The sequence below is a fragment of the Mesoplodon mirus genome (assembly GCF_964341445.2).
Source record: "Mesoplodon mirus genome assembly, chromosome: 18".
Classification (NCBI taxonomy): Eukaryota; Metazoa; Chordata; class Mammalia; order Artiodactyla; family Ziphiidae; genus Mesoplodon; species Mesoplodon mirus.
Genome location: NC_138994.1, coordinates 18866664 through 18878021, shown reverse-complemented (window position 1 = coordinate 18878021; position 11358 = coordinate 18866664). Strand labels below are relative to the sequence as shown.

At 54.8% G+C, this 11358-nt stretch overlaps 2 protein-coding genes across 8 annotated transcripts in view; both read left to right on the top strand.

Moving 5' to 3' along the window:
• Positions 1-219: 219 nt before the first annotated feature.
• RPL38 (ribosomal protein L38) lies at positions 220-3802 on the top strand. Of its 2 annotated transcripts, none has more exons than XM_082603802.1 (5): positions 220-330; positions 542-576; positions 738-798; positions 2853-2975; positions 3728-3802. In XM_082603802.1, the coding sequence occupies exons 2-5, from the start codon at positions 574-576 to the stop codon at positions 3751-3753; spliced, it is 213 nt and encodes a 70-aa protein (XP_082459928.1). In that variant the 5' UTR covers positions 220-330; positions 542-573; the 3' UTR covers positions 3754-3802. The 2 variants fall into 2 exon arrangements, with proteins under 2 accessions (XP_082459928.1, XP_082459929.1); XM_082603803.1 differs by lacking the exon at positions 220-330 and adding an exon at positions 339-424.
• A 4902-nt stretch (positions 3803-8704) lies between these two features.
• Positions 8705-11358, top strand: part of TTYH2 (tweety family member 2) — a 39714-nt gene continuing 37060 nt past the window's right edge. For 5 of the 6 annotated variants that reach the window (XM_082603483.1, XM_082603484.1, XM_082603485.1 and 2 more), the window contains exon 1: positions 8705-8887. In XM_082603483.1, the coding sequence (XP_082459609.1) occupies positions 8759-8887 (129 nt within the window). In that variant the 5' untranslated portion in view covers positions 8705-8758. The remainder of the gene's footprint in view (positions 8888-11358) is intronic. The other variant, XM_082603482.1, reaches the window with a different exon arrangement.

Sequence of the window (11358 nt, the reverse complement as noted above, 5' to 3'; positions counted from 1 at the left end):
GTAGATGCCCAATACACAGGTCTAATGAAAGTAGTAGATAATAAGTCCTCACACACGTCTTCAAACCGGATCTGAAATAAAACCTAGCAAAGCCAAGGTGGGGTTTGGACCGGAGTATAGAGAAGGTAGGGAGTGGTGGAGGCAGGTGGCCCATTGCTTTCGGGGAGCCGCGCTGTTAATCTACGGAGAGACGCAGCGATGGGAAAGGCGAACGCCTCTGCTATTCTTGACCCGTTGCAGACACCGTACCCAGCTTCCGCTGGGGGCGGGTTTAACTGCCCGGAAACGGGAGTCTCTCTCTTCCGTTCTCCTCGCTTCTGGCTGCTCACGGTGAGTGTTTCTCGGGCCCTACGTGGGGCGTGGGGGGTAATCCGTGGTAATCTACGGCCGGGTGACGTCTGGGGACCCCGGGCCTGGATCAGAGGTGCGGGGGGAGGAGAATGGAGTGCGATGGGGCCGGCATTTCGGGGGTGCGGGGAGGGGAAGCGGGGTAGCCGCTGGCCCCCACATCCCATGGACGCTGACGCTCGTTTTCCCGCAGGTCCTGCCCCGCGCTCTCCGCGCCTCGTCGCTATGGTGAGTACGACCCCTGCCTGGGGCCTTTCCGGGGTTGGGGGGCGAGGGGCGAGGGCAGGGGTGCCTGTGCGAGGGTCTCCCGAGCCCAAGAGGGGCTGGTAGGCCCGACCATCCCAGAAAAGCGTGTCTCTACAGTTGCTTATTTTTGCTTTGTGTTGCAGCCTCGCAAAATTGAGGAAATCAAAGACTTTCTGCTCACAGCCAGACGAAAGGACGCCAAATGTAAGTGAGCGTCTGGACGAGCGAGTGGAAAGGGTCGCGTTGGCGCGGAGCCGCCCCTGCACGGGCGCTGGGCCGGGCGGCTGCTTAAGCCTGTGCGTGCTGTCGGGGAGCAGTGGTTTTAGCAGGTCTCGCGTAAGAAAAGCTGGTTGGCCCGTGTGTTCTGTTCTTCAGCTAACTGTGAACGTTTAAGAGACGTTCTAAGGTGTTTTGTTCGTGTGTGTCGTCTTGTGTATGGTAGGTGCTCAGAACGGAATCCTTACTGGGTGAAAATCTGGAAGTGCGCGTTTCATAAACTCCGACTTAGTGCTGCATGTTAGGCTCTGGGCTGAGGACAGGCCCTGCTCCCAAGGAACTAAGTTCCCTTCTACGTGTGTTAGTGTCCTAGCCTGTAAACGAAGGGGAAAGTACTTGATGCATCAAAAACATAAAACAGCGAGTTTTTGATGGACGTGTGCTCAGTGGGTGTTTTTTGAATAAACTTAAAATTTTTTCTTTATAGTTTTAATTGTAAAATAAACATAAAATGTTTTGGTGTGCAGTTCATTGGCTTTGAGTGTGTTCACATTATAGTGCGACCATCCTTTTCCAGAAATTTTTATCTTGCAAAACTGAAACTGTGACCTATTAAACAATAGGTCTCCATTCTCCCCCTCCAAGCCCCGGCCACCGCCATTCTACTTTGTCTCTATCGGTTTGACTCTTCTAGGTGTCCCACGTAAGTGAAGTCATCTGGTGTTTGTCCTTTCATGACTGGCTTACTTCATTTAGTATGATATCTTCAGAATTCATCCATGTTGGAGAGTTTGTCAGGATTTCCTCCTTAAGACTAAATAACCCATTGTGTGTACGTGCCACATTTTGTTTATCCATCCGTCCGTGGACATTTGGGGGGTTTCTGCCTTTGGCTCTTGTGAATAATGTTGCTGTGAACGTTGTACAAATATCTCTTGTTGCTGCTTTCTGTACTTTTGAGAATATTCCTGTAAGTAGAATTGCTGCATCATATAATGTTGAATAAACATTTTTAAGAGATGCATCTGCCTTATCTTGTGAGCTTTCAGTTTATAGATGTACAGCAGCTACTAGGGACGACGCAATATACTTAGCTTTGGGAGGAATGTTAAGATAGCAAAATAGGTTGGTTTGAGTAAATATCCATGTGCCTGATTTATTAAAACATGAGCCAAGGCAGCCAGTGCCTTCAACAGGGCCACAGAGCTTCTGCTTCCTGTGACATGTCCTACTCCTTTAGCAGTTATTGGCAGAGATGGAGCTATGGGTTGTGAGTCCAAGTTAACTGTGCTGTAGAAGTCTGAACGAGGAACTTAGAGGTGCCTGACATGAGTAACCTGGGAAGCGGATGTCTTCCAGCCGTCAGAATAGGTGCCGGCCTCATAAAAATGCATTGACGCTTGTACATAACGAGACTGTTTGCTAAATTTCAAACCTTGCGCTGTTGAATTTTGAGCACACTTGGGGCTTTTTATTGGCTGAGCTGTGTTCCTGAGATAGAATTTTAAAGCAATAAAGAGCCCAGAGAATGTGTTCTGCTCAAATTTGAGGAAAAGCTTCAGTACATGCTCATTATGTCGGGGGGCGGTCCTGAAGGAAGAGCCTTAGCATCGCCCCCGATGGCATCTCATATGCAGTTATTTCTAGAAGGGTGATGGAAAGTTCTTGATCTCAGCAGATAATCCATCTCCTTACTTTATGAACTACTTTCATCCCTTAAAAAAATAATAATAATAAGATGGACACAGGATGTTCTAGGATGTGTTCAGTGTACCAGATACTACCTGTGTTTTAAATATAAACATTAAGCTCCAGGTTCTTGAGTATTAATGTAAGGGAAATGAAGATTTCTGACATTATTTTTAAATACTGAGCTCAGAGGAGGGCGGGGGCGTCTTGTTTTCTGTTTCAACAGAGGGACAGTGGAGGGAGGCAAGCACAGCTGTCACATGGGCCACTTCCTGCAGAACTATAAAGCAGGTGGACTGTGCGCCCTCTCTTTTCTGTGATACAATTTAATTGTTAATTCTGGTCTCTGATAGCGGTCAAGATCAAGAAAAATAAGGATAATGTGAAGTTTAAAGTTCGATGTAGCAGGTACCTTTACACCTTGGTCATCACAGACAAAGAGAAGGCAGAGAAGCTGAAGCAGTCCCTGCCCCCAGGTGAGTAAGGCAGAAACCCCCGGGGAGGGGGAACAACCTGGAATGTGGGGGGTCCCTGTGTCACCATCTTGTTTCTTGACTTGTCCCCAGAATGAGGAAAGTCCATTCTGTGGTTTGTCTCAGTATCTGCTCTTGCTGTGGGTGTAGTGCAAGGAATATGGGTGGTTCTCAGAGGTTAGATCCCATACCAGACATCGCTTCCTTGGCCACAGGAAAGTTTGTTTCACCCCCTTCAGTGCTTTCCTAATGCAGCATCATAACAGCTGATGCTTACTCTGTGTCACTCATTTCACCCTCACCACAGCCCTACAAGGTAAGTAGGTGCTGGTATATTGATGACCCCCATTTTTATAGGTTGAGAGACTTATTAAATACAACAGGCCACGAGCATAGGTTAGTTAAGCATAGGGGCCTGTCCTGGTGGTGGAAGGCTCAAAAGGGCAACTGGGAGGAAACTGCCCCAGGAGCCCAGAGGGGTTTCTAAAGGCTGCTTCTTCACAGTGAGAAGTCAGCCAGCACCACTTGGCCTTTGTAAGACTAACTGGAACATCTTTAGAAAGGCTGAGAGAGGGAACGTTTTTATTATCAAACACTAACTGTTAATGTTTTAAGCAAAACCGTCCTGGTGGGCTTAATTTCTGAGCTTTGCGAGCCCTCTTTAGCTTAAGTACAAAATCCAGACAAGCAGTAGTAACTCAAATAAAATGAGTAATCTTCTGAATGGCTTACTTTTGGTGTCTCTTTTCCTCTAGGTTTGGCGGTGAAGGAGCTGAAATGAATCACGCACACTGATTTGAACTGTATTAAAATTTTTTAAATTCTCACAATGGCCTTTGTCTTTGAGGATGGGGGGTGTGGGTGTTACTTGGAATGGCTTCTGGTGGGAATAGGATGGGGGCCCTGGTTGCTACCTTGTTGCATCCCTAATCTTGGGCTGTGATCCCAGTGGACAAATAAAGCCATCTTTTTTTTTTTAAGCCTAAGTTTGAAAATAAGTAGATGGAAATAGGCAGTTAAAAGAGCCAATTATTGGTGGAAGTGAAGCCAGTCTGCACTCATGGGATGTAAAAGTCATTTAGGTAAAGTGAGCTCCCTGGTCGTGAAAATGATAGTTAAAAGGAGGAGTTGATTAGCCTTCTTGGAAATGGCAGTAAATAAAGCCGTCTCTTCCTCAGGAGGTGGTGACGCTTTTGTGTCTGCCATGTTGAAATATTTCTTGATGCGGAGGTGGATGTGTGATTCCCTCCCCTCCCTCGACTAAGACACTTGTGTTCTCAGGCACAGGAGTGAAAATTCACTCTTGTGTGTTTCCTAAGTGCTACTCAAGGTTAAGTGGAGCTCGGGAGTGGTACTTGGTGCCGTGAGATGAACGCAGATGAGAGGATAGTTTAGATGAGGGGCTGTGAGAAGGAGCCTGTGAGCTAAGCATGGAGATGAGTGGATGTTAGCCCAGCGAAAGGAGCCCCTGAAACCCAAAGACCAGTCTGAAATCCAGTTGACTATTAAAGGGAGGAGCCAGAGATCTGACCCCGGACCTTGAGGCAGTGCAGTGGTGGGTGTGAGGATAGGACACGCTGCTCAGACAGGTGCGTGAAGGCCCGAATCCCAACTCCCAGCCAGGCCTGGCTCCTTGGGGATTCAGTCCTGCTTCTACTACTTGCTGACTTGAATGATCTTGAGAAACTACCTTAGCTTCCCCTGCGCCAGTTACCAATCCCGGGGAGGACTCCAAACAGGAAACAGTCAAACACAGATAGGGCAATACTTAGAAGGCAAAATCGCTTTCAGCAGTGGGCCTTGGTCCCCTGTGGCCAGCGAGTGTCTGCACAGTGGCAGGGCAGTTCGCTTACATGCACCCCTCCTGCCTCATGGAAGGACCCCCATCCCTTCCCCACAGAGCAGTATGGAGGGCCAAGTGTTTTAGGAGGCGCACATTTTTAAGCAGGGAAAGTAATTCATTGAGCTTGAAATAAGGAAACTTCCCACACAGGTCCTGTGGGCTCATTACCCTTTGGCCAGGAAGTATTCCCCAGCCCGAGGACCAGTCTCAGGCAGCTGAGTGAGGGTCGCCAGGGTGCTTTTTCCAGCACTCAGTTCCCAGTAGGTTATGGCAAGTACCCATTGCAGTAGTTTCAGAGCCCAGTGAGCTACGATCGAGGTTAGGGTCTTTCTTGGCACGGATGTGCGGGCACACCACGAGGTGGCACCAAACTACGGCAGATGAGCGCCGGCAGCCCGGCAAGGTCTGGCAGTGGTTTACACTGAGATCTACGCCCAAGTAGCCAAGTGCCTGAGATGGTTTGTAGGCTTTTTTCTGTAAGAATTCGAGGCATGTGAGGTCCTTTTTCAGTCTAGTCCTGAGGAGTTGGGGTTTTGTTTCCTCCGGCACAAGGGTCTTTGGGCGCTCAGTGGTTGTTGACAAGACCCAGATGGGGCGCCTTCAGCGGCTTCCAGTCTTGCCCGCCCTTTCATTGGTCCAGCTTCCCAGGAAGAGGGCGGGTTTACCATTTGGGCTCCCTTTGTCCCAGCACATTTTGCGGAGACCAACCCCAGTTCCTAGGATACAAATCCCGCAGGCATTTGTCTAGAGAAGGCATCCTTTCATGCTGTGGTTCTCAGCCCCGGCCTGTGCCTGCCAGTCATTTAGGGCACTTTTTAAAAGTTCGCTGAGGCCAGGTCTGATTCCAGAGATTCTGCGTAAGTTGGTTTGATGCATTGGTATGTGTTCAAGCTCTCTGGTGCCCACGGCCGACACTGCCTCTCTGAGGTCAGCCGGTCAGCTTGGGTGAAATGCTTCCCGCCACACCAGATGAATGGGGAGCTGCGTAGGCAAGAGGGCTGTTCGACCCCCTTAACGAGGCCCTGGGAGGTCTCACGTTTCTCTTCCGCTTCTCTGCTTCTCTGGCGTCCCGTCTAGGTCAGCAGGCCTCCGGGGAAGCAGCTAGAAAGGTCACTGTCTAGCTGGATGCAGACCGGCCCAGCAGGTTTGTGTGTTCCAGGCTGTACCCCGAGGCTGCGGTGATGGCCCTGAGGGTGGGCTTGTGCAGTCAGCGTCTCGACCCGTTCTGTCTCTGGGCCCAGCCCCGGCTCCAGCAAAGTCGATGCTCAGGGTACACTCCATGCCCTCGCCCTCCCTTCTCCCCTGAGGCACTTGCAGTTTGCAGTAGTGACTAATCTTCCTAGAGGAATGCCAAATCCTCCTAACTTCCGGGTCATTGTGGCAGGGCTCAGCAGCTGCAGCCAGAGCTGTTGACAAAGGGCGGGGGGGGGGGGGGGGGGGCGGGCACGTGTATGTGGTGCTAGGCAGTGCCTATCCCAGAGGTCCGGGGCTGCATGGGGGCTGCGTGATCATGCAGGTTATCAGTGCCCCTGAGGGCACTACGAAGCCGCTTCAGGTCCGTCTTCCTCAGCTACCAGCACGGCCGGTCCGAGACCAAGACCCTGACCAGGGTCTCTGGGGCCATGTGTGGTCTGGCCCGGGCCCACCTTGACAACTTCTTTCTCTTTTTAAAAATACCTTTATTTTGGGAAATTCCCTGGCAGTCCAGTGGTTAGGACTCAGAGCTTTCACTGCCAGGGGCCGGGTTCGATCCCTAGTTGGAGAACTAAAAAAGTATATATATATAAATTTTATATATATATTTCTTTTTAAGTAAGGCTGAGGTATAATTTACAGTGAAATTCACCCTTCTTGGTATGCAGTTCTCTGTACTTTGACAAATGTATACAGTTGTGTAACCAACCCTGCAATCCAGAGAGAATATTCCCACCACCCCAAAGTTCCCTCTTGCACCCCAGCCCCTGGCAGCCTGCCACTGGTCTGTTTCTGTCGGTGCAGTGTGCCAGTCTCTCCTTCTTGTCGCTCCCCTCACTGCGGGCTTTGCATTTACTGATTCCACTCCGTCCCCTGCGGACCGTGGTCCCTGACCTCACAGTGTACTGTCCCCCTGCTCCGAATCCACTGTTCCCCAGGACGCTGGGGGTTAACTCCTCATCCTTCAGCTCTCACCTCACGTGTCATTTTTCAGGAAATGTCCTCCCCCCCCAAGACTCTGTCCCGATTCACACACCGATACCGGGCTCTTGAAAGCACTTTGGCGGGGGTGCTGGGCGGGGCTGGGGTTGTAGTTAATCACTGAGTGGGATAAAGGCTGCCTCCCCTCACCTATTAAACTTCCCATGCAGGCAGGAACGTGTGTTTTTCTCATCACTGTATTCCCTAGAACAGAGTGCTCAATCAAAATTTGTTGAATTAATGAAAGGAAACCCCAATGACAGGAACGATGCTCTCCAGCTTCTGTGCCTCAGCTTTGGGCTTGCGCAGATGGACGGCCGCAGTCAGGCTCAGGGAACCTTGACCCGGACCGCGACCTCCCGGAGGAGAGAGAGGTCTCGACCACAGAACAGGACTCCATCTCCCAGCCCTGGATCTCTGATAGGGGAAGGGGCGTGTGTGGTCTCTCCCCCTCTAGCAGCCACGTGTGTTTGGTGGAGTTTCACCCGCATCCACCCCGTTCCCCAAGCCAGAAACCTAGAAGCCTCTCCTGGGTCTCTTTTCTCACCGGTGTCTCTACCCACCTCTCTACCACCTCTCAGACTGTCTGCAACTCAAGCCTGATCCCTTCAGGACCCCTTAACTGCCCCACACCCACCTCACCGACCTCAGGCGGCCCTTTACCCTGCCCTGGACCTTGTCCCAAGCCTTCCCCCTCCTTCCCGCCCCGCGCGTCCCGCAGTCACGACACGCGGTTTGGGTCGCAGGACCGCACGTCCTTCCGCGTGGCTCTGTCGGATCCGGGGCTGCCCCCACCGCATCCCCCGCATCCTGACCCTGCTCTGCTTTTCTCCAGAACATCGCTAACCTAGCACGCTGTCCGTCTTCACGTGGATACTGCTACCGCCGGTCGCTAAACTGCGATCCCCTCCCAGCCAGAGCTTCCATCCGCTTTTGTTCACGGACGGAACAGTGCCTGGCACGTAGTAGGCGCTCAGTAAACTTGTGTTCTCGACGGATCTGGCGTCTCCCTGGGATGTCCGGCCCTTCCCGGCGCCCCCGGTGCTCCCTCCCCTCCCCTCAGGACAATTCCAGGGTCTCTCCCCAGGGGGCCCTCCCCGTCCCGCCCCGTCCCGCCGGCTGGTAAGAATCCGCTGCTTCTCTTAATCCCCGCCCGGGGCTTTCCAGGCGGCACCCGTTAATTGGGCAGACGGGCTGGGCGCTCCCGGGGCAGGACCATGTCTTTGAACCCACGTGGCTTACAGAGTGAATGCTCAATCACAGTTGAGAGTGAATACGGAACTAGTGACCCAGGACTGGGTCCCTTCCTTCCCCAATCTGTCAGTTCTCTACCCTCTAAGAGCGCTAGGAACGGCCGGCCTCGCCTCTCACGCCATGACTGCCCGGGGCACTCAGACCCTCTGCAATGCTTGCTTTGATGATAAGTGACCAGAAGCCCGGGGACCTAGACAGTGCTGTTCAGAGACAGATTCAGAAGCCTTCTGGGGGCTGTTTCCACTTCTCCTTCCACCTCTTTCGCCCGTGGGGCCAGGACAGATTCCAGGCCAAAAACACGCTTCAGGCTCTTCGGTGTGACCCCTTGCAGCCGGAGGGGGAGCACGGGGCAGGGAGGGCGCGCGCGCTCGGGGGGTGGGGCCTAGCCCAGGGCGAGGCGGGGTCGGGGTGGGCCCGGGGCGGGGCCTTGGGCGGGGCGGGCGGGCGCGCGTCCCGGGCCCGGCGGTGGGCTGCGGGCGGCGGCCTCAGCGGGCGGGCGCACTCCGGCAGAGCCATGCTGGCGGCGCGCGTGGAGTATATCGCGCCCTGGTGGGTGGTGTGGCTGCACAGCGTCCCGCACGTCGGCTTGCGCCTGCAGCCGGTGGACAGCACCTTCAGGCCCCGCGATGAGAGTTACCAGGAGGTGAGTCCGCGCCGCCCCCCGACCCGGCGCCCCAAGTCTCCGCGCCACCCCTTCCGCCCTCCCAGCCCGCCGCTCTCCACAGGCGTCCAGACCCCGCCCCCCACTCTCCCCGCAGCCTCTTCGCCCCTTCTCCCCTTTCCCCGCGAGTCCTTGGCCCACGGCCCTCCGGTCTGGGAACTTCATGGGCTGGGACAACTGGAAAGATGGGAGTTAAGCCGGCCGAGGGACACGGGGGGGAAGGGCACAGAGGCTGCCTGCGGGGGGGCGGGGAGGCTGAGCGCCGAGGGGGAGGGCAGCGCCGCGCGGCGTAGGGGCATTTGTGCCCGTACCCGGTGATTCCGCCGCACCAGCTGCGGAGATGCTGAGGAGGGCCCCGCCGTTTTCCTCCTTCTGCGGTTACAAGACGCGCTCTCTCTGGGAGAAGTTTGGGCAGAAACTGACCGGAGTCTCCCAGTTCATCTCCGCAGCAGCCCTCCTCCCCAGCCCCTGCTTGCAGCGTGGAAGCCGCTGCTAGCACCTCTACTTGGGCCCCTCCTGGAAGGCGACAGAGCTGGGGGAGAGGGGTGTGGACCCTCAGCTACGTGTGGATATTTGGGGGAAGGAAGGTGGCCCCCATCAGCCCCATCTCACACCAGCGCACCCTCCTTCTCTGTACAGACACACCTTCTAGGCCCTGGATTTCTGGGATCTTAGTGGCTTGGACAGCCACTCGCCTCATCCCTGCAATTCTCGCCTTGCCCTGCTCTGCTGGCCTCTGCGGTTTCTGCACCCCTGGGGAGAAGGGGTGCTCCCCAGGCTTCCCCGCCCAGACAGAACTGCAGAATCTCCCAGCCTTCTCAGGTGTGGCCCAGCCCACTCCAGCCCCTGTGGCCAGGCTGAGTAGTTTTCTGTTGGGTCTAAGATTCCGGGGCTGGGAAGTCCAAGATGGGGCCCATTTGTTCAGGACTTTGACCCCCCGCGGCCTCTGCCTACGTGTCAGGCTCTCCGCAGTCTCCCGGTGTGAGGCCAGTCAGGGCAGAGCGGGACCTCCAGGGAGGCTGAGCAGGAAGTCGGCTGTTCACCTCTCCCCTGCCAGGACTCTCTCCTGCAGGGCGCCGGGGATCCTGATCCAGTAGGGTGTGCAGGGCGCCAGTGACAGGGAGTCTAATAATAACCCCTAGTGTCCCCGTCACCCTCGGGCCCCAGGCAGATGGTGCCTGCCCTTCCAGAAGGAGGAGAGAATCAGGACCCCTTCCTGCTCTTAGGCAGGGATCCGTCGCCAGGTCTGGCTTCCCGAGTTCGCTTCCTTCCCTGTCAGTCTGGCCTCCCTCTCCCCAAGCCCTGCCTGGGGAAGGCAGTTCCCTGAGAATGTAACCACCTGGGGAGAGCTCTAGGGAATCTTCCGCTCCCAATGAATGCATGAAAAGAGGCGGATATGATTTCAGAGACAGCTGTGTTGCTTGCGTACTGTGTGTGTGTGTGTGTGTGTGTCTGTGTCTGTGTGTCCGACCCCACGTCCATGTGTCCCAAACCCTGCGCCCCAGATCCTGCCCCTGGGGTCTCCAACTACAGCTTTCTCCTTTCCCCTGGAGGAAAAGTAAACTCTCGGCCTGGGTGGAGAAGACCTTGGTGTGTGGGGAGGGGCGGTAGGGCACTCCCCCCCCCCCCCGCCGCCAGAGACAGCTCCCATCTGGCCAGCAGCTGTGGTTGGCAGGGCCTGAGCCTGGGCCACCCGCCTCGGTCCCTTGGAGAGGTGGCAGATGAGCCAGAGGGACCCACTCACAGCCCCTGCCCCTCTCCTCCCCGGGTTCAGACCCTGGCACATTGTGCTGGCATCCCCAGGGCCGCTGCTCCCCGGCCACCCAACACCCAGCCCCACCCCTACCCTCCATGTCCTGCTTAGGCCGCCTGAGGGCTTTGAGTGAGAGATGAGTCTGGTGAGCCTGGATGGGAAGTCTGGCTCTGGGTATTTATTTAAGGCAGCTCCTATTTTGGTAAGTTCCCCTGTTGTCTGACCGTGGGTCTCTCCTGGACGTCCCCATCTTCGTCCCCTTCCTCCTGAGTGGCGGTCACCGCCGGAGTCAGGGCACCACGTCAGTTAACACCCTGGATTGGTCACCTTCTGCTGTCAGTCATCTCAGTACTCAGCAAACTTGCCTGGAGAGAAGCCCAGTGCGGGGCGGGGGGGGGGCTGTCACGTGATAACCAAGGCAGCCAAGGCCTTCTAGGCTCAGCGCTACAGCTATCTGCGTTGGAATCCCAGTTTTGTCACTTACTGTGTGACCATGGCAGGTGTCTGTACCTCTCTGAGCCTCACTTTCCTCCTCTGCAAGTATTAGATGAGATGTCCCTTGAAACATGCTTAGTACATAGAGGGTCCCATAGCACATGATAGGACCCAGTGACGCAAATCATTACACAGACTGACCTTGAGGTTCAGAAACGTGTCCACGTACAATAACCCATGGAGAACACAGATGGAAGATCTGTGT

What these genes read in the sequence shown, in the direction of transcription:
- RPL38 (XM_082603802.1), top strand. An exon ending in CAGACGAAAGGACGCCAAAT is followed by an intron (nt 799 to 2,852) that starts GTAAGTGAGCGT and finishes GGTCTCTGATAG; the next exon opens with CGGTCAAGATCAAGAAAAAT. An exon ending in GAAGCAGTCCCTGCCCCCAG is followed by an intron (nt 2,976 to 3,727) that starts GTGAGTAAGGCA and finishes CTTTTCCTCTAG; the next exon opens with GTTTGGCGGTGAAGGAGCTG.